Source organism: Lampris incognitus, chromosome 13, assembly GCF_029633865.1.
Source record: "Lampris incognitus isolate fLamInc1 chromosome 13, fLamInc1.hap2, whole genome shotgun sequence".
Classification (NCBI taxonomy): domain Eukaryota; kingdom Metazoa; phylum Chordata; class Actinopteri; order Lampriformes; family Lampridae; genus Lampris; species Lampris incognitus.
The window spans coordinates 39,776,968-39,797,320 of NC_079223.1; the positions used below are offsets into that span (position 1 = coordinate 39,776,968).

Below are 20,353 nucleotides of genomic sequence, written 5' to 3' on the forward strand. Positions count from 1 at the left end.
CAACGTGACACATATTCTATGCGCACTGTTTGGAACTATCCGGGGCTCCCATGATCCGCCATTGCTGTTCGCCCTTTGACGTCTACGGAGTTGACGTAACTCTCTCTTTCTAGGGCTCTGGGTTGGCCGTAATTAAAGACAGCCCCCACCACTCCGACTGATCGCTTATTCCTTCTAATCCAAGCACTGGCCACACCTTGTATTGATTCGCGCCGCGAACTAGCGCCGGCGCCTTTGACTGCGCGATGACCCGGAAGCGAGAAGATAAACTACAAAAATGTGTGTGCGTGCGCGCGTGCGCCCGTCTTATTGTAGTCAAAGGAGTTTCTTAAACTCGCCCCGTGTCACATGGCAACGGATTAGTTTGAAATCTAACATTTCAAGTTGATTGGTACATGTAGACATAATTCAGCTACCAAAATGGCTTACAAGTAGAGGGAGATTGTGATATTAAAGTCTCATTTGTGCAATGTTGCTGCCCCCTCCTTGCCTTTGTTCTTTAAATTAAAACGAGGTTTTCCATCTGTCTGAAACACTGCAATACAAGGATGGCTTGTTGATTAAATGGACGTTGAAATTAGTCTAGAGTCCAATTATTTTCTTACAAGTATACGTTTGTGTTATATTGTACAGAAATTATCTTTTTGTTTTAGGGGTAAAAAAAAAGATTAAAAAAATGTGGCAATTTAGTCAGTTTGAGCCCAGAATACAGTTAGCCTGAGGGGCGCACAGTGTCCACTCCTGTTGGAGACCACAGGCACCAGAGATACCAGTGCAACAGCCAGTAGCAGCTGTTAAGGTGGAGAGGTGAGGTTGGGGAAAACCAAATTAGGTTCTTTTGCTAATGAATCTTTGGCTCCATCTCTTTCGCTCTTTCTAAGCCACATCGGTATGCACCTCATTCTATTTCCTGTTTCCCCGCAGCATCCTACATATCGTTCACAAACTATTGATGTGCTACTAGCTCATTTCAGCCCCCTTACCCCTCCAAATAAATCAGAATTCATGAATAACAAAATGCACGCCTGCTATTGACTTTGAGGTTTTACTGAAGAGAAACTATTGTAAAGAAGGGACAAACTTCGACTTCATAAAGAGCCTTAGAAGAAAGTTTGGTGTGATCAATTTTGATTAAAACAAAACCACAAGATGTTCTATATCTGGTGGGTTTATTTCTGTATGTTTTTTTTTTTTACTCTCCTATGGGAGCAGATCTGAGTTAATGATGAAATGGATACTACGCTTTCATTTGGCTATGGTAACTCGTCCTTCCAGTAGAGTGGAATTTTGCTCTATTTTCTAATCAATTTAGTGTTTGTGCGGTTCATTGCAATTTCGTACTGCTCGGTGCATTGGAAAAAGCAGCAATTGATCTTTATTCCTCTTTCTGCAAGAGGAAAAGGAATGAGACTGTAGATTCGTATCCTTCTTTGGCCATTTTCTTCTCACTCTGTCACTGCTGGAAGCAATTGATGCAAGGAAGTGTTACAGTATGAAGCTGTATTGATTTCCTGACACAACCCCATGAATACTCCCTATTCTGACTGTCCAATTCACTAGTTCTACAGGCTAGCATCAGGGCTCTGTGGGATGTTATTTGATGTAATGGAACAGTATTGTAAAGTCACCCGAGTTTCTTGTGCAGTTTCTAGACTTTGATGCCAACCGGGCAAAAATTGTGACAAAACCCTCAGGACATAAACTCAGTTTAACTTTCTCTTTCCAGATGGACTGGTTCACACCTGAGATGTGAAGTGTGTTATGTGAGCCAAGGTGTTTTCCCACCTCGCTGGTGGTGGGGAGAGATGCCACACTTTGTTGCCATGACAGCAGAGGTTCTGTTTGTGCTTGGGTTCCTGATGACCGGTGTTCAGTGTAATCCCATAGCAACCTTGCCAGCGAGCCGCGAACAACTGGAGAGGGTCCTGACCCAGGTCAGGCAGAACAGAAATCAGGACAAGCAGGCCTCTGAAGAATCGGTGGGCTACAATAATCAGCAATCTCTCAAGGAACTCAATGACCTGGACATGAATGCCGACCGAGAAGCCAACAGAACTGCCGTCAGCCGCACCAGGCCAAATTTCAGTTCCCAAAAACGAGGATCTAAGGGACCAAAATCGCAGGAGCTCTGGAGCGAACAGGATAGCCTGAACCAAATAGATGAGGGCCCCACCAGCGAAGTCAATCTCTCCCTGGATGCGATCGATGAGTATGCCTACCCAGATTACAGGGGGAAGGGTTGCATGGATGAAAGCGGCTTTGTGTTTGCCATTGGTGAGAAGTTCACTCCGGGCCCCTCCACATGCCCTTGTCTCTGCACAGACGAGGGTCCACTGTGCACCAAGCCAGAATGTCCCAAGGTTCACCCTCGCTGCATTAAAGTGGACACCAGTCAATGCTGCCCGCAGTGCAAGGAGAAAAAGAAACTACTGTGAGTTCCGAGGCAAGATCTACGCTTCGCTAGAGGAGTTTAAGGTAAGCCCATTAACTCCATCCACTCATTTCTGACATGCTCCAACCTGAAGGAACTGCTGACAGAACATTGCTCATAGTTTAATGGAGTTATCACAGGCACTGCACAAACGCTTGTTACCTTGCCATACAGCAGGCAAGCAGGCAGATTTATAATTGGCAAAGGTCAGCACTTGTCTTTTTTCCACACAAAGATTGACTATGCACAGAGACAGTATTTAGCAACTTCAGCAGAGCCTGTCTACATTCATTTATAGACACACTGGATGGAGTTACAAACTCACAACGTTGCTGTAGTTCTATTAAGATTCATCAAGAAACTGTGTGTGGAACCTTTCAACTTCCTTTCTGTGTGTGTGTGTGTGGATTGTGAGGAGAGAGAGAGAGAGAGAGAGAGAGAGAGAGAGAGAGAGAGAGAGAGAGAGAGAGAGAGAGAGAGAGAGAGAGAGAGAGAGAGAGAGAGAGAGAGAGAGAGAGAGAGAGCGAGAGAGAGAGATCTTTGGTTTATCCTGTTTTTTCTCTGAGAAGTTTTTTCTTCAGAACTAAACCGCAAAGTTTGTTTAAAGTCTCATATGACAAATTGCATTTGTCTGCGCCAGATGCTTTTCTTTACATTTGTGAGGGGCCTGCCATGAGGTTCGGGCTAATATGGGATTTACTCCTCCTAAATTGGGGTGTCCCTATCAGCTATAAGTCCCAGCTAAGCTTGCGGCTGTCCTCGGGGAGCTCTGTAGACGGCTTGTGTAGGTAGAGGTCCTCTGTCACAGGAGCAGATTGCCTTTGTGCGGAGGCGGCTGGGGGTTTGGTGCCGGGCTCGAAGAAATAAATCACCATGCGGGGTTTAGATTGCTGGTTCTGTGTGTTACAAGTTAGTACCAGCTCGCTCCATTTTCTACTTTGGGGTGCCATGCGGCGGCACAGGCCCCTGCAATCTAGAGCCACTCTGTTACGATTAACTTCTACATACTTTTTAAGACAACAGGTGCAGACTTCACTGAAGGGCATAATTTGGAATATATCATCGTCATCTTAAGCTGTTGTTCAATGTTAGCTTCTGTTTTTGTTTTTTTGTTTTTGTCCTGGATGTACGCAGTGCACTGAACCATTCATTTTCGTATTGCCGTCACGCGTCGGGAGAAATTGGAAGTATCTTTCTTACGCTTCCCACCTCTATTGATTTCTTCATTTCCCTTGATTGTAAAGTGAAGTTCATTTCTCTCCGCTCGGCTCGCCCTAAAACGAAGCGTTCATTTCTAATAAAGCCTTAGTAGAATGGGACCTCCCAGAGGAGGTAGCTTTCACACTGACTGAACGCTCATTGTCATTAACTAGCCAGACAGGCAGATGGTTGTGTGTGTGTGTGTGTGTGTGTGTGTGTGTGTGTGTGTGTGTGTGTGTGTGTGTGTGTGTGTGTGTGTGTCTGTGTATGTTTGTGTGTGTTTGTCTGTGCATGAGAGAGATGGAGCGAGAGAATCTGAGAGGAACCAAGAGACTGATGAAAAGGAAGAAATTAATTAAGAAGAGGGGGAAGACTGTTTTTTTTTTAACGTGTGTATTTGTGCGGAGCATGTATTGGTTTTAATTACCGTCGCTCTCTTGATGTTCAGGTGTCTCCTTGTGAGAAATGCCGATGTGAGCCAAGTGGAGAGGTTTTGTGCTCCGTGGCAGCCTGCCCTCAGACAGAATGTGTGGACCCCGAGTATGAGCCTGATCAATGCTGTCCTATCTGCAAAACTGGTGAGTGATCCCACTTCCCTCCCCCCAAAACGATCTCTGATTCCAGAATAATGACGAGCGTATTTTAATTACATTGCTCTGCAGCTGCCTGATGGCCAGTTTATACTAACTGTCTGCATCAAGGGTGGGTATGGTGGCTTAGCAGTTGGCACTGTTGCTTCACAGCAGGAGCGTCCTGGGTTTCACCCATAGTGCTCGTGAGTGTAGTTTATTGGTGTGGATTTGGCAGGTTCATCATAGATTTTGAATCTAGAGGTGTGAAAGCTGATTGTGATGATGATGTGTGTGGGCCCTGTGATAGCTTGGTGACAATGGCCAGGGTGTCTTCCCCGCTGCTTCCATCCAACGTCTGCTGGCTTGTATGTGATTGGGCACTGATGGGCAACGTCATCCAAATGTTTAGATGCAAAGCAGTTTTTCTATAAACCATGTGACCGTGGTTCCAACAACAGAAAAGGAATAGATTGTAGTCACCTGGTTGCTTGGGTTGTTTGTGGACTGTTACAGCACTGCGATGGCGGGCCATACCGTTCAAAAGCCCGGCCAAAATAGACACCACCTAGCCCAGCTGCCCTGCACTATCCAGTCCAGCTGTGCCAACCAAAGGTCATCGTGTGCTGTCCAAAGTACAGCTGTGCTATCAAGTCGGGTTGCAGTACCATTCAGAAGGGTTGTGGGCGCTATCTAGTTGGGTCATGTACACTGACCAAAGCGGGTTGCGCACGGTCACGCCAGGCTGGTTGTGTGAGCTTTTTTTTTTGTTTTGATTTCCCCCCTTTTTTCCCCCCGGTTGCACTTGGCCAATTACCCCACTCTTCCGAGTCATCCCAGGCACTGCTCCACCCCCTCTGCCGATCCGGGGAGGGCTGCAGACTACCACGTGCCTCCTCCAATACATGTGGAGTCATCAGCTGCTTCTTTTCACCTGACAGTGAGGAGTTTCGCCAGGGGGACGTAGCGCATGGAAGGACCACGCTATTCCCCCCAGTTCCCCCTCCTCCTCAAACAGGCGCCCCGACCGACCAGAGGAGGCGCTAGTGCAGCGACCAGGACACATACCCACATCCAGCTTCCCACCCGCAGACACGGCCAATTGTGTCTGTAGGGACGCCCGAGCAAGCCGGAGGTAACGTGGGAATTCGAACCGGCGATCCTCGTGTTGGTAGCTAACGGAATAGACAGCTACACTACCCAGACGGCCCTCGTCAAGCTATTTTGAGCAGCAAGATAGGCGGAGAGACAGGTGCATACTCATATTCGGTGCTTTCTCTCCCACCTTTCATAAAAAAATTATAGTGTGTTAACGTGCCCCTTGGATGGCCCCATTTCTCGAGTTGGGAAGTCATTCTTCCAACTTCGTTGTGTTCATAAGCTTTTTAAGTCGTAACGTGGAAACAACATGGAAGATACGAAGATGTGTTGTATTTCACTGCTCAGACTTGTTGCTGCACCAATGCATTCCCTAAAACCCCTAAAACATTGCTTTACTTGTTATCAGGGTGAATGCTAATAAATACCTTTTCTAACTAATCTCGGTGACTCTGCATGGACAGCAACGGGATTACAACCTAATACCATATGGCCAAGGCTCAGCTCAGCATGCCGCATTTCACCACAAGAGGACGCTGTTACATAACCTCACACGAAAAGGACCAACTTTTGGATCCGTGGAAACATAAAATCCGGGTGAAAATCAGTTTAAAAATCTGGGTATTTTTCGGTGAAAATCTGTAAAAACCGAAAACGCTGGGCCTTGCATATGGCTTACCTTACAAATTACATGTGAGCAAAAAATTGATATTCAATACGTGAATTAATAACAAGTTTCTTAACATCAACCAAACATTTACTTTCGTCCGCCATGTTTTTGAGTATATGAGGTCACAAGTTGACTTGAGGGGGCATTCACGGGGAATTTTCCCTGTTAGGAACTCAATTTGGACCCCCCCCCCTTTTCTCCTCAATTGTATCCGACCAATTACCCCACTCTTCCGAGCCGTCCCAGTCGCTGCTCCACCCCCTCTGCCGACCCGGGGAGGGCTGCAGACTGCCACGTCTCCTCCGATACATGTGGAGTCACCCAGCTGCTTCTTTTCACCTGACAATGAGGAGCTTTGCCAGGGGAAGGTAGCACGTGGGAGGATCACGGTATTCCCCCCAGTTCCCCCTCCCCCCTGAACAGGCGCCCGGACAGACCAGAGGAGGCCCTAGTGCAGCGACCAGGACACATACCCACGTCTAGCTTCCCACCCGCAGACATGGTCAATTGTGTCTGTAGGGTCGCCCGACCAAGCTGGAGGCAACACAGGGATTCGAACTGGCGATCCCCGTGTTGGTAGGCAACGGAATAGACCGCCACGAGCATCTTAAATAACAATGATATTTTAATGTCAATAGACACACAGTGCTTCACGACACACCCACTTTACTACAGGACAACAGCCCCCCCCCATGTTGTTACCCTAACAAAATGTTACATGACACACACCTCCTGACCCCTAACCCTAACCATCTCATGCCTCATGGCTAAGCCTAACCAGCTGGGCGTGTCAAGAAGTAAAGCGGGGGTGTCGTGTAGATACTGCGACACTGCAGTTAGACCGACTTGATTTTAAGGCATAGTCTTCTGAGTCGTTTGGCTTGCCGTTCAAAGTTACCTCCATTTCAAGGTGTACTAAAAAATAATAATTTTTTTTTAAGAGGTCAGCACCAGTGGGTGTGCGCCATTAGTTTGCGCTGCCCAGTTGGGTTGCACACTAAGTCCAACCGGACAGCGCTGCGCTGCCCAGTTGGGTCGTGCGCTACGTCCAACAGGAGAGTTGTGCGCTTTTGTCATCTGTGTCGCCCTACCCAGCTGGACAGGTGGTGTCTTGCTTGGTTAGGCTTTTGAATTGTTTGGCCTCCCATATATACTGTGACACAAAATGCACTGCATGCTGCACTGCCGTCACATGGTGTAAGAGTAAAACTGCCCAACTGCTCATCTTTGTGATCAAGTCTGTTATCGCATTTGCCCCAAAAGGTGGCAACTAAGTCTGTGTGAGATGCATTGTTTGTGTTGATATATATTTTTCTCAGTAACAACTACTCAAATTATTGTATTACTGAGCTGCTTAGCTGATTTGCTAACTAACGGGAGCATATGTCCCGAATCCACTGTGGTTATCTGATATGCTGTTACGACATGAGTCAAGGTAAGCTTGTGCTCTGAGGGGCAGTGAGTAAGATCCCGCTGGTTTGAAAGCGTTGCTCCGTCTTACGAGGAGTTCTCCGGCTCAGAGTCGATTATCTGAAATTGTTTCAGATGATTTCAGACAGCATGTCCTAGATTATGTCCCCTTGTTTGTTTTGTGTGACTCTAATGCAACATGGCAATGTCAGCAACATTACCTCCTTCAGCGAAAAGAATGATGACCGGGGATATCTATCTCCAACTGGCAATGTTAAAGTGATGCGCGCCGTTTACTTTAAGCAAGGGAGAGCCAATCTGCATGAGAAAGAAATGATTCGAATGGTTCTGCCAAAGAGACGAGATATAAATCCATTCCAAACCTTAATGCGCTTTAGCCGGTTGGTGCATTATCCAACATGGTAAATGTCAATTTACAAAGGAAAATCAAATATCCTGCATTGGCCCTGGTTTATGGGACGTGAATCCTTTTAGTGCACATTTATTTGCACAGTGAAACAAAAGAAAGGAAAATAGCAGGTGTTGCCAATGGGGCTAATAAAACAAAACAAGCCAATCTTGAGAGGAAAAAAAAACCCACGTTAAATAAATTCAATAAAATTAAAATAAATAAGAGCATAACTCAACAAAGAACAGTCAATATTTTTTTTCCTTTGATACTTGACTGCTTGCAATAATTTTAGGGGTACACAGTGGCCTTTGTTTCTCTTTTTTGCCTATGCACCCACATTGCTTTATGCACATATTGATAGTGCCGAGACTGGTTTGTGCAGAGTTTGGGCAGCACTCGATATTTTCTCTTCCGAAATGCCTAGTGGATTTGCTGGGTTTTATTCAGAGGCACATCCATCTGTGGGAGACGGACAAAGATATGTGCAGACATTGATGTGCACAAGCAGAGATGTAGTAGACTGAGAGGAATGAGCATGTATATTCAAAAGTCCCAACAAATCCATGTACTCATTCAGGCAAAAAGGATTTGTGGTTTTGGGATGGCACGAGTCCTGATTACCATAGGATTACCACACATTACCATTTGATGAGATGGGAGTCACAATGTATAAGTTGCCATTTTACCTGACATCTAACATCTAATGCCAACATGTAACATTTAACACACTGTCAAAGCCTCAAGAAGACATTCTTTAATTTGACTGGTTTAGCAGATCTTTGAGGTTCATGGGTTTACGGCGATCCAGCAGTCCTGTTATTGCCTTTATGTACGTTTAATTTGCTCAAATTGTTTTTGAATTTTATTCAGGATCTAATCCAATCCTAATTTACTCTAATCTAATCTAATCTAATCTAATCTAATCTAATCTAATATAGAATAATATGAAATAAGATGATACAATCAAACCTGATGTGATCTAGTCTACCCATCCGTCCATCCATTATCCAAGCTGCTTATCCCAATTGGGGTCACGGGATGCTGGAGCCTATCCCAGCAGTCAGTGGGCAGCAGGCAGGGAGACACCTTGGACAGGTTAACAGGCCATCACAGGGCCGACACACACATTCACACCTAGGGACAATTTTAGTATGGCTGATTCACCTGACCTACATGTCGTGTGGGAGGAAACCGGAGCACCCGGAGGAAACCCACGCAGATACGGGGAGAGCATGCAAACTCCACACAGACGACGATCCAGGATGACCCCCAAGGTTGGACAACCCCGGGGTCCGAACCCAGAACCTTCTTGCTGTGAGGCGACCACACTAGCCACTGCGCCACCGTGCTACCTGTGATCTAATCTAATCTGATTTATCTGATCAAGCAAGAGCTAAGTGAATCTGTGTTAAGATTTCCCCCTTTTCCCATCATGCTGCCTCTTTGGAAACTCGGCCATCATCCGGCGTCAGAGGCCCTGTCATCATTCACCTGTCAACACCAGACAGCACAGAAGTGGCTATAGAGCCATGATAAAATTTTGACACTATAACATACATGTCGTGGTGTTTGTCACTTGGATTCAGCTGTGATGTTGTTTGCCTCACTTGTCCCAGATGCTGTTTGGAGGCTGGACAGATGTTGAGACCTCCTGAGAACATTGGTGTGTCTGAAGTATGACATCAAAGCTTGGCGTTCGTTCTATGTTGCTAATGGCCACCGTGATAGTGCAAAACACCACTATTAGGAAATGAGCTTGTGCCATAGAGTTCCTCCATTTGTCCCTATATAGCATTATGAATCACGGAAAGAGGATAAACATGATGGACAGGTGAGATAAAAAAGAACAGACTCACAAAGGAAAGATTAGGATGAAGCTCACTTAAACGGAATAACGGAAAGTGAGACGTCACCGTTACAAAAAATCCGAAGGGTTTAGTTTCTCATCTGAAAAAGTCTGACCGGCTTTCTGGGTTTACCATAAGTTTCCCAGCTCCCAGTCCCTCTCATCTTTTTAGTTTTCCCAAATATTGATTTAAATCATAATTCAATATTTAAGGTTTATTGAGTTTGAGAAGTTCATCAACTATTCAATTATGCGCAGACATTATCTTGGCCTTTTCAGGTATGCAAAATCCTTGCATATGGCAGAGACGCCTGTATCAGATGTATTGTTGGGGCTATATGCGAGAAGACACATGAGGAAGAGCCAGGGGAGAGAGATGAAAGTGAGCTCCATTGCTAACATCTACCCCAGGCAGTTGTTCATGAATATCAAAGAACATCTGTGAATAGCGGCCCTCATCAAATTTTTACTCATTAACTTAAACCAATGAGCATATTGCAATTAAATGGCTTCATAGTCTCCCAAGTTTTTGACCACCATTTGGCTCACTACCGTAGTGTATAATTAAACAACACTGATACATGCAATAAAGTGTAGTCAGTATGAAACAGATGAAAGACATGCATGCGTTTCAGTATTTAAGATGAGTATTTAGCAAGTACTTAGTCGGAAGAGTTTTTCGCTTGCCGTCGGCACTTTAACCGTAACATGACCCCGTACTGTATAATGCCTTATTAGGGTTAGGGTTAATACTCCTGTCTGGGTTTCCGGGCGGCGTAGCGGTCTATCCCGTTGCCTACCAACACGGGGATCGCCGGTTCGAATCCCTGTGTTACCTCCGGCTTGGCCGGGCGTCCCTACAGACACAGTTGGCCGTGTCTGCCGGGTGGGAAGCTGGATGTGGGTATGTGTCCTGGTTACTGCACTAGTGCCTTCTCTGGTCGGTCGGGGTGCCTGTTTGGGGGGGAGGGGGAACTGGGGGGAATAGCGTGATCCCTCCTACATGCTCCGTCCTCCTGGCGAAACTCCTTACCGTCAGGTGAAAAGAAGCGGAGGAGACATGTGGTAGTCTGCAGCCCTCCCCGGATCTGCAGAGAGGGTGGGGCAGAGACTGGGACGGCTCAGAGAGCAGGGTGGTTGGCCAAGTGCAATTAGGGAGAAAAGGGGGGGGGGTGTTTTTCGCTTTCCGTCAGTACTTAAACCTGAACATAATACTGTCCTGTGTAATGCCTTATTAGGGTTAGGGTTAATGCTGCTGTCTGTGCCCCTGACCAAGGCAATGGAAAGAATAACTGGAGTTGGTACCCGGGTGCTGCAGCTGCTCCTGTACAATAGGATGGGTTAAATGCAGAGAACAAGTTCATTGTAAGAATACAATGATAAAATAAAGTAGCTTTCTTCTTTCTTCTTCTTCTCTGTTCTGTATCAGTAGAAGGTAATTGGGTGCTTCTACGAGACACTTGGATGTCAGAGTGGTGTAAAAATTGACAGTTTTCTCTCACATATGTTTTGGGGAATGCTTGAAAAAAAAAAAAGAAAAAAAAAGAGGGAAAATCAGGCGTAGTAGACTCTTCCTCGGCGTCTCGGCTCTAGCCCCCTCCTTCTTGACCTCGGCTCTTGAAGGGTATCGCCTTGGCAACGCATGAGGAAGCAAGTGGTGCTGCTGAAGGCTCAGACGTTCGGGTCAGCACTAATCTGAGGGAGATGTGATAAACAGTCTGAACCGACGCCAAAATCATTTCAAATAGAGCCGTGCTAGACTAGCAAGCCTCGTTGCCAGGAGGAACCGAGACGCATTCAAATTAAGGCAGGTACGAGAAAGTGCCTCCTCTGATCTGACAGGTCTCTTTTTTTAGGGGTCCAAGCAGCGAAGCTGGTGGAACCCTATTGTATTTGTTAGGATTATTATTATTTTTCTCCGCTAAAAGTGTGTGAGGCTCAGCAACCGTAAGTCCTAGATCAGCCAACTTTGGTACGTGAATTCCTATGGCCCCCCACTACTCAGGCACCACAAATCACCTAAGTCAGCCAGATGGTGGCGCTATAACAAAGGGTCATGCGTAATGCCCACACCATAAGTCAGATCAACACAAAACTGCACAGACCTATGCATCTGAATGTGCTCTACAACTCTACAACTTTGTTATTGGGACCACATATGTCAGCCATATAGTTTGTCCGCCATTTTGACTTGTATTAGTTTGGGCGCGGTTTCTCAGCTAAAAGTGTCTGAGGCTCAGCAACCATAAGTCCTAGACCAACCAAATTTGGTAGGTGCATTCATACGGCTCCCCACTACTCTGGCACTACAAATCACCCATGTCAGCCAGATGGTGGCGCTATAAAAAAGGGTCATGCTTAAAAGGCCATAACTCCCACAGCATAAGTCAGATCAACACAAAACGTAGCCGACCCATGCATCTCAATGTGCTCAACAACTTTACTATTGGGACCACCTATGTCAGTCATATAGTTTGCCCGCTATTTTGACTTATTTGGTGTGGAAGCGCTGCAGCTCTACATACCACACGCCAGGACACCTGGGTTTAACGACATACTTTTTCTTTTTACGGCAGTCGGCTAGGACGCAAGAAATCAGACACCGTCTGGTCCAGTTTAACATCAATAGACACACAGCACTACACGACCACGACACACCCACTTTGCTACAGGACACCCCCTCCCCAATCTTGTTACCTTAACAAAATGGTACCCACCCACATCCGGCCAATTGTGTCTGTAAGGACGCCCGACCACGACGGAGGTAACGCGGAGATTCGAACCGGTGATTCCCGTGTTGGTAGTTAAGGGAATAGACCGCTACGCAAACCGGACGCCCCCACAATCACAAACCTTTCCTAACATTTACGCTTGGTGTTGCGGTTTACCAATGTGGGCATTGAGTCTGCTTATTGTAACGTGCACGGATAACAAGACACGCTGGCCGCTAGCTGGCGGGTCTGACCCTTTAGTCGAGCGGTTAGCGATGTCTCTTGCGGCGCGGGCGATACGGGTTCGCTTCCCGGCCTCGGCAGTTCTTGTGGTTGCGTTGACCCCCGAATTCGCCACATTATTAAATCCACTCAGTGTTAAAGTGACACAAGGAATTTTCACTTTTTTACTGATTTACTTCATTACGGCTGGGAGCAACACGTGAGAGCGGTGTGAAGTAGCATAAACAAATGATGTAGGTGTGAAATATGAACATGACTTTGCTAGCTGGGGGACCGAAGCTTTATCTCTGCTACCGCTGTACCGAATCGTCGGCAGCGTCATCCATAACGTTGGCGTTCAAATTCTAAATCAACGTTCGAACCCTCTGCAGCTTTTTATTTTTATTTTTGCATGTCTATTCATTCTGTTTACGCGGACAAAACTGACGAGTTATATTCATTACAGAAAATTGATTCAATAAGACTAATTCATTTAATCCAATGAATCACTTTATTCAAATTGAGGCTTTTTTTCTTTTTTCGATGACGTCATAAAATATGATGCCAGACATTCGAACCATCATTCGAAAACCTCAATAGAAGCGTCGAGTGTAAAAAAAATGACATCTGGTACAGCCCTAATCTCTGCCAAATACACATTTTACACATGTATATATATATATATTATATATGTGTGTGTCCATGTTGCAATGAAACTATCGATGTAGGAAAAAGAGCTCAACAATTCAGGAGCAAAGTTTTAGTTTTTATAGCTCAAAGTTGTTAAATGGCAGAACAAGCTTGTTTCGTGCCCAGTGCACTCATCAGCTGCCTACATGGTTACAGTAAACATCCTTGTTTATACCGGTTGCCTATGTTTTATGCGCAGTTATAAAAAATAAAACTTTGCTCCTGAATTGTGGAGCTCTTTTTTCTCCATCGAAGGCTTCATTGCAACATCCTGTGGACACACACACACACACACACACACACACACACACACACACACACACACACACACACACACACACACACACACACACACACACACACACACACACACACACACATATATATATATAGCTATATATCATCTCATCTTCAGCCACTTTTCCGGAGTCGGGTCACGGTGGCAGCAAGCTAAATAGGGCACTCCAGGCATTCCTCTCCCCAGCAACGCCCTCCAGCTCCTCCTGGGGGGGTCCCAAGGCATATATATATATATATATATATATATATATATATATATATATATATATATATATATATATATATATATATATATATATATTCATTCATTATCTAGTTAGGCGGCAGGCGGGGAGACACCCTGGACAGGCTGCCAGGCCATCACAGCCCCCCCCACACACACACACCTAGGGACAATTTAGTATGGCCGATTCACCTGACCTACATGTCTTTGGACTGTGGGAGGAAACCGGAGCACCCGGAGGAAACCCACGCAGGCACGGCGAGAACATACAAACTCCACACAGAGGAAAACCCATGACCACCCCCAAGGTTGGACTACCTGGGGCTTGAAACCAGGACCTTCTTGCTGTGAGGCAACTGCACTAATCACTGCACCACTGTGTGTGTGTGTGTGTGTATATATATATATATATATATATATATATATATATATAGCGCTCAACAATTCAGGACCAAAGTTTTATTTTATATATATATACCTCAATAGAAGCTTCGAATGTAAAAAAAGAAAAAAGAAAGGAAAAAAAAAGGCATCTGGTACAGCCCTCATCTCTGCCTTTGCCAGAAGACGTGCAGCAGGTATCTCCCAACACTGCTTGAGACGTGAGACAACATGGGGAAACAACAGCAGGGTCATGTACGTCTATAAAACCTCACGCTCTATCTGGATCTTTAACATGTGGCGGTTCACAATCAGCTCCCGCTCAAGTAACACTCATCTGCCGCAACGTCTCAGACAGAAATTATTCATACGCTTTGAAAATCACCACTGCCATTGTCTCTCCTCCCAAAGCACTCCTGCTTAACATTTCCACAAAGCAAGGTGGCTTCGCTGTTTGCCTATCTACTGAAGAAGTGCATTAGGACGAGTACTTTTCCCTTCCCTCCATTTCTTATTGCCTTTGGGGCCCTCCAGGTCATTAAATATGGTATCATAGCATTAGAGGGGTTGTGATTACGGTGTCATTTCCCTCTGTGTAATGCTGGGCTGCCACTTTGCCAAGAGGCACGGGTGCTAATGGCCATCCTTTCGCGTGCTCTGCCAGCGCTAGCCACTCCTGCATTGTAGCGACAATTTTCATCTGACTGTTCATGCACACAGACGGGCCATTTTCTCCTCAACCTTCTTTTTTTATTTAACACAGGGTAATAGTACAAAGCTTCTCTAAAGCCTAATGTACATTTAATATTAAAATCGGTCCCTGCCAAAGTGAGAGAGAGCAAGAGCGAGGGATGAGAGGATTTTATAGACATGAAACCACGGAAAAACATGTGGGTGTTCGATTGATGGGCAGAATAATAGGGTGACGGCAATGGGCCGGCATGGCAGAACTGAATTCATGCATTAATTAGCAGAAGTAAGTCTAATGTAACTGTGATTGGCTGGTTGACAGGCTTTGGTTTCATGCCAGCGCCTCGTGGAAGCACTCCTGATTTGTTTTGTGCAACATGCAATGATTTACACATTTGCTGCTGTGCCACGTCCTTGACATATGTACGTTTTCTCAAATGCAGAGATGTTCCACTAAATGCACCTAATGATGATGAATCAACGGCGACAGCATCCCAGGCCGCCGAGTGAGTTGTTATTCAGATTGAGCGCTTGCGTGTTCATCGGAGGGGGTTATGAATGCGTGGGCCTTGACAATTTGACAAGCCTCGGTAAACTGTTCACATTGATTGATGTGCCAGCATGCCCCCTTCTGGGCCCGTCCATCGAGTGGGATGCCCAGGCTGCGGAGGAAAACATTTCCCATTTATCAGCATCCAAATTAAACAATAGTGTGGCTTGAGACCTTGTTAGCCTCAGAAAAGAAAAAAAGCAGCCATTGTTATGCTATACCTGATGTTGTGAAAACCGCTCGTGCAGTGTTTATGTTTTGCCGGGCTGCTTGGGAGATAGCGGGTGATTTATGGGCGAAGGCACTTTTTTCACCGGTTGTTGAGACCAAAGGCAGTTGCATGATCCTATTGTCCACTGTAGCCTTGGCATCACATTTGCAACCAAATTGACGAATGCGATTATGTTGTATATACTCATCAGGCTTATTTCCGTATACACGGCACTCTGCAAAGTAAAGTCTTCACACACACACACACAGAGAAGGGGCAACTGCAGTCCTGCACAACTATGGCGAGCCAATTAGAAGGCTCGGTTTTAACAACTGCTAACCACAACGTCAAAATTTTAATTAGAGACCCAATTTCTTTTATATACCCAACACCCCTGGCCAATAAGATATGAGCATCCCTTAAGGGTGCATTTCACAACTTTACCATAGCACTGTGTATTGGGTTTTACTTATGTGCCTCTCCACACTTATCAACCCTAAAATTACAAATGTGGAAATGCAACCATGGGCGAAATACTCATGGAGCGTCCAGTCCAAGTGGTGTCCAATAAAATACTTTTTGATAAACCTTCCAAGATGCACATCAACTATTTTCAGCACTTGCATCAGATGTGGCGAGTCTGAACAGGAAATTCTCAAACTTGAATATCGCAGTCCCTGTACAAGCCTGCAGAGAAGACAGAAACGGCGGTCCAGACTGGGCCCTAGCAATTCTGTGCGATTTGTCATTATACCAGGGTGACTTGTCTCCCTGATGGGACCACAGTCTTGCAGAATAGAAATGTTCCTCTGCACGGTGCATGAGTGGGTCAGCCAGTGGTGTGAAGAGCATGGTGATGATGTGCAACGCCACGGTAATTTTGCTAAGCAGATGAAATCTCACTTGAGCACTCATCTTTGGTGTTTGAATCTGTATCCCCCCCCCCCCCCCCATCACAGGGGCCGAGGAACCAGATGGGAGCACGGAAACATGATGCTTGATCGGTACTGGCCTCACCCTGTCGGAGATGACTAAACTGAAATCATGCCTGAGCACCATTACACAGTCACCTTCACTGGTGGACATCCTCGTGAGGGATTATTATGTTCGCTGTGCCTTGTGCAATATATATACCCTCCCGAAAGACTGTTTTAGATGATAATCAATAACAATCCACGTATTCCTCAGCTGCGAGACATTGAAATGAAGGGCAGTGCGTGGGCTTGTCCTTCCTGCTCATTCATTCTCTCTTTCTCTCTTTCTCTCTCTCTCTCTCTCTTTTTTTTTTGACTGACTGACTGCATCCAAGCTAACTAAGATGTCATGAAACTAGTCAAAGGAAAATTCGGTTGTTTTATTTATAGTGTTACTGCTTTCATCCCACTGTTTAATATACTATAACTCATCCGCAGCTTTCTCATTGCATGTTAAATTAATGGCAATGGATGACCAATAGATGACATATTTTGAAGGGTCATATGTTGATTATATGGCATAGCAAATGCATATTGTAAGAGTTCATATTCTGCACAGTACATTTGGACATATCCAGAGATTTGCTGGTAGTTATCAAAGCTATTGCCTGACAGGAGGAAAGACCCCCCCCCCCTCCCAAAAGACATGACATTGCAGAGTTCATAGTGATGGATTATGTAATGTACTGTTTCTCAGACGCCGATGTCAAAAAGACATTTGTTGAGGTTTTCTAACTAATTAGGAAGCCATGAGCCACGGTCCCAGCATGCTCTATATACGGAGCCTACGAACACTCTGGGTTTGAAAAAGACCCAACAACACAGACGTTTCCTCTTTGAAATCAGTGCAGAATATACCTAAGACCTCAATATCGGGTTATTCTGTTGTTTATGTAGCCCGAAAATGTCATGATTTTACATCACAGTTATCACTACAAGAGACGGATATTTTGAAGAATGGCTTGGCTGTTATTTTGCAAGTGTCAGTTCTTTTTTTAACCAGGGTGCAGCTCCCAACGCATATCACATCCACTCTTTATTGGCTGCAACTGGATGGGAGCAATGCTCGTTGTGCATTTCAGTTGTCTTGGATGAGATTTAAATACGTGACTGGCTCACTGACATGAAATACTGACCTGAGAAAATGATGAGATGCAATGGCAGGGACAAGCTTTTAACTTGTTTTCTGCACTGTCTATTACCAAATGGCTTGATCAGATTCACCTTCAGAATTACTCACACAGAAGCTGACGTACAACACAATGTGTTTAGTAACTAGGCAAAGCTCTCACTTTACCAGTCAGTCTTCATTCCAGCCCTCACCTATGGTCATCAGCTTTGGGTAGTGACCGAAAGGGTGAGATAGCAGATACAAGCGGCTGAAATGAGTTTCCTCCGTAGGGTGTCTGGGCTCAGCCTTAGAGATAGGGTGAGGAGCTTGGACATCCGGAGGGAGCTCGGAGTAGAGCCGCTGCTCCTTCACGTCGAAAGGAGCCAGTTGAGGTGGTTCGGGCATCTGATTAGGATGCATCCTGGGTGCCTTCCTTTGGAGGTTTACCGGGCACGGCCAACTGGGAGGAGACCCCGGGGTAGACCCAGAACTCGCTGAAGGGACTATATGTCCAGTCTGGCCTGGGAACGCCTTGGAATCCCCCAGGAGGAGCTGGAGGGCGTTGCTGGGGAGAGGGACATCTGGAGTGCCCTACTTAGCTTGCTGACATCGCGACCCTACCCCGGAGAAGCGGCTGAAGATGAATGAATGAATGAATGGATGGATGGATGAATGAATGTTTATATCAAATAACCAGCGACACGATGATGCAGTGGTTAGCGTGGTCGCCTTACAGCAAGAAGGTCTTGGGTTCAAGCCCTGGGGTAGTCAGAACCTTGGGGTATATCCCGGGTCGTCTTCTGTGTGGAGTTTTCATGTTCTCCCTGTGTCTGCGTGGGTTTCCCCCCGGGTGCTCTGGTTTCCTCCCACAGTCCAAAGACATGTAGTTCAGGTGAACCGGCCATACTAAAATTGTCCCTAGGTGTGTGTGTGTGTGTGTGTGTGTGTGTGTGTGTGTGTGTGTGTGTGTGTGTGTGTGTGTTGGCCTGGTGGTCTGTCCAGGGTCTCACCCCGCTTCCTGCCCACTGCCTGCTGGGATTGGCTGCAGCATGCCATGACCCGAATTTGGTTAAGCGGCTTGGATAATGGATGGATGGGAGCAATGTGCATTTTAATTGTCTTGAATGAGCTTTAAATAGCCAACTCTGCAGCCCAAAAATAAGCAGCGGAGGAAGAATATTCCTGAAACCGGATCAATTTATTCAGCTACATCATAATTTTTCCATCAGTGAAATTCCACTTTGAAAGACGAAAAGCCTACTTGACACTTCTTTACTTGTCCCCCCCCCCCCCTTCTTCTTCTGTATGTCGTCGTATCACCTTGTAGGGCCAAACTGCTACGCGGACACGGCCGTCATACCCGCTGGGCGAGAGGTGAAGATTGACGCGTGCACGATCTGCTACTGCACATATGAGGAGGGCACGTGGCAGATCGAGCGTCAGGCCACCTGCAGCAAGAATGAATGCCAGCGGAGCTAAAGACTGGCCCGGTGACGGGGGACGGGGGGGGGGCGTGCAAAAGGTCAGCGCCAGTCACCATGTAACTCTCGGCCTTCACACTTTTACCGGACATCAGGGTCGGACCCCAACCCACAACCATGTCAGCATTTATAATCAGTACTGTATTCCCGAATAAAGCTTTTATGAGATTTGTAATCCACATACAGAATATTTATTTATCTATGTATTGAACTGTTTATGAATTATATACGTATATATACATCCTTTATATACCGCACGTATACTATATATGTATATATAGTATATATGCTCTATATGTACTGTATATATACTTATTTAATATATGAGCTATGACTCTGTACTAGCAAAGAAGTATTTTTTATAGGTACTGTATTTTATTAAACAATGTACCAGACCAGAGGTCAGTTAAACGTAACAGAATGTATAGATCACCTACAGCTGTCTTGGGCGGTGTAAATCTTTGTGTCCCCACATGTGATGTCATCCCTCAGACTTTGTCGCCAGACTCTCTTATCACCAAAGTGCAGACGAGGACTTTGTGCGAGCCGTTTTAAAGGTATGGATGAAGATTTACAGTGCAGAACCGATCGAGCACGGGGTGAAGCGAGACCCTGAGAAGAAAGCAAATGTTGACTATCTTTATTTTGATTTTTTGACTTGTTTTCCGATTTCGTTTCTCTCTGGATGATCTAATGTGCTTTTGACTTGATTTTTTTGTTGTTGCTGTGTGTTTGCCATCTTCATCCCGCGTGTTTACGTTACAAATAAATTGCCTACTGTACGTGTGCTTCTGTAAATGCTGGAATGGTACTTTTAACGCCACATCGTCGTATAGATTGCTCACTGAAACGGGGCGTGATGTTATATTTTAATCCGTACTTCTAATTAACTGACTAGCCGAGGAATACATTCTTTGACAAGGATGCAAGTATGCTTACAGCCTCATAATGTAAACCGTTGAGGCGAATGGCTCGACTCACATCTGCTTTCCGTGGTGTAATTGTCTGTCATTTCAAATGTCAAAGCCTGTTAACCTTTTGGATCTGAGAATTTAATAAATCCATTTGGCTAGATTTGGGTGTTGCTCTGATTCACAGACGGGGGTGTAGAGAGGGTGGGGCTTGCAGCTTCTGCAAAAAGGCAAGACACAGGTTATACTTCATGCAAAACCT

The 20,353-nt window shown here is 45.6% G+C and overlaps 1 protein-coding gene across 1 annotated transcript; it reads left to right on the forward strand.

The window, feature by feature from the left end:
* Positions 1-1,805: 1,805 nt before the first annotated feature.
* Positions 1,806-19,226, forward strand: vwc2 (von Willebrand factor C domain containing 2). Its single transcript, XM_056292342.1, is given in 4 exon segments — positions 1,806-2,423; positions 2,425-2,475; positions 4,080-4,209; positions 19,027-19,226. Coding segments are annotated over 4 exon segments (951 nt in total). The 3' UTR covers positions 19,179-19,226.
* The last annotated feature ends 1,127 nt before the right edge of the window (positions 19,227-20,353 follow it).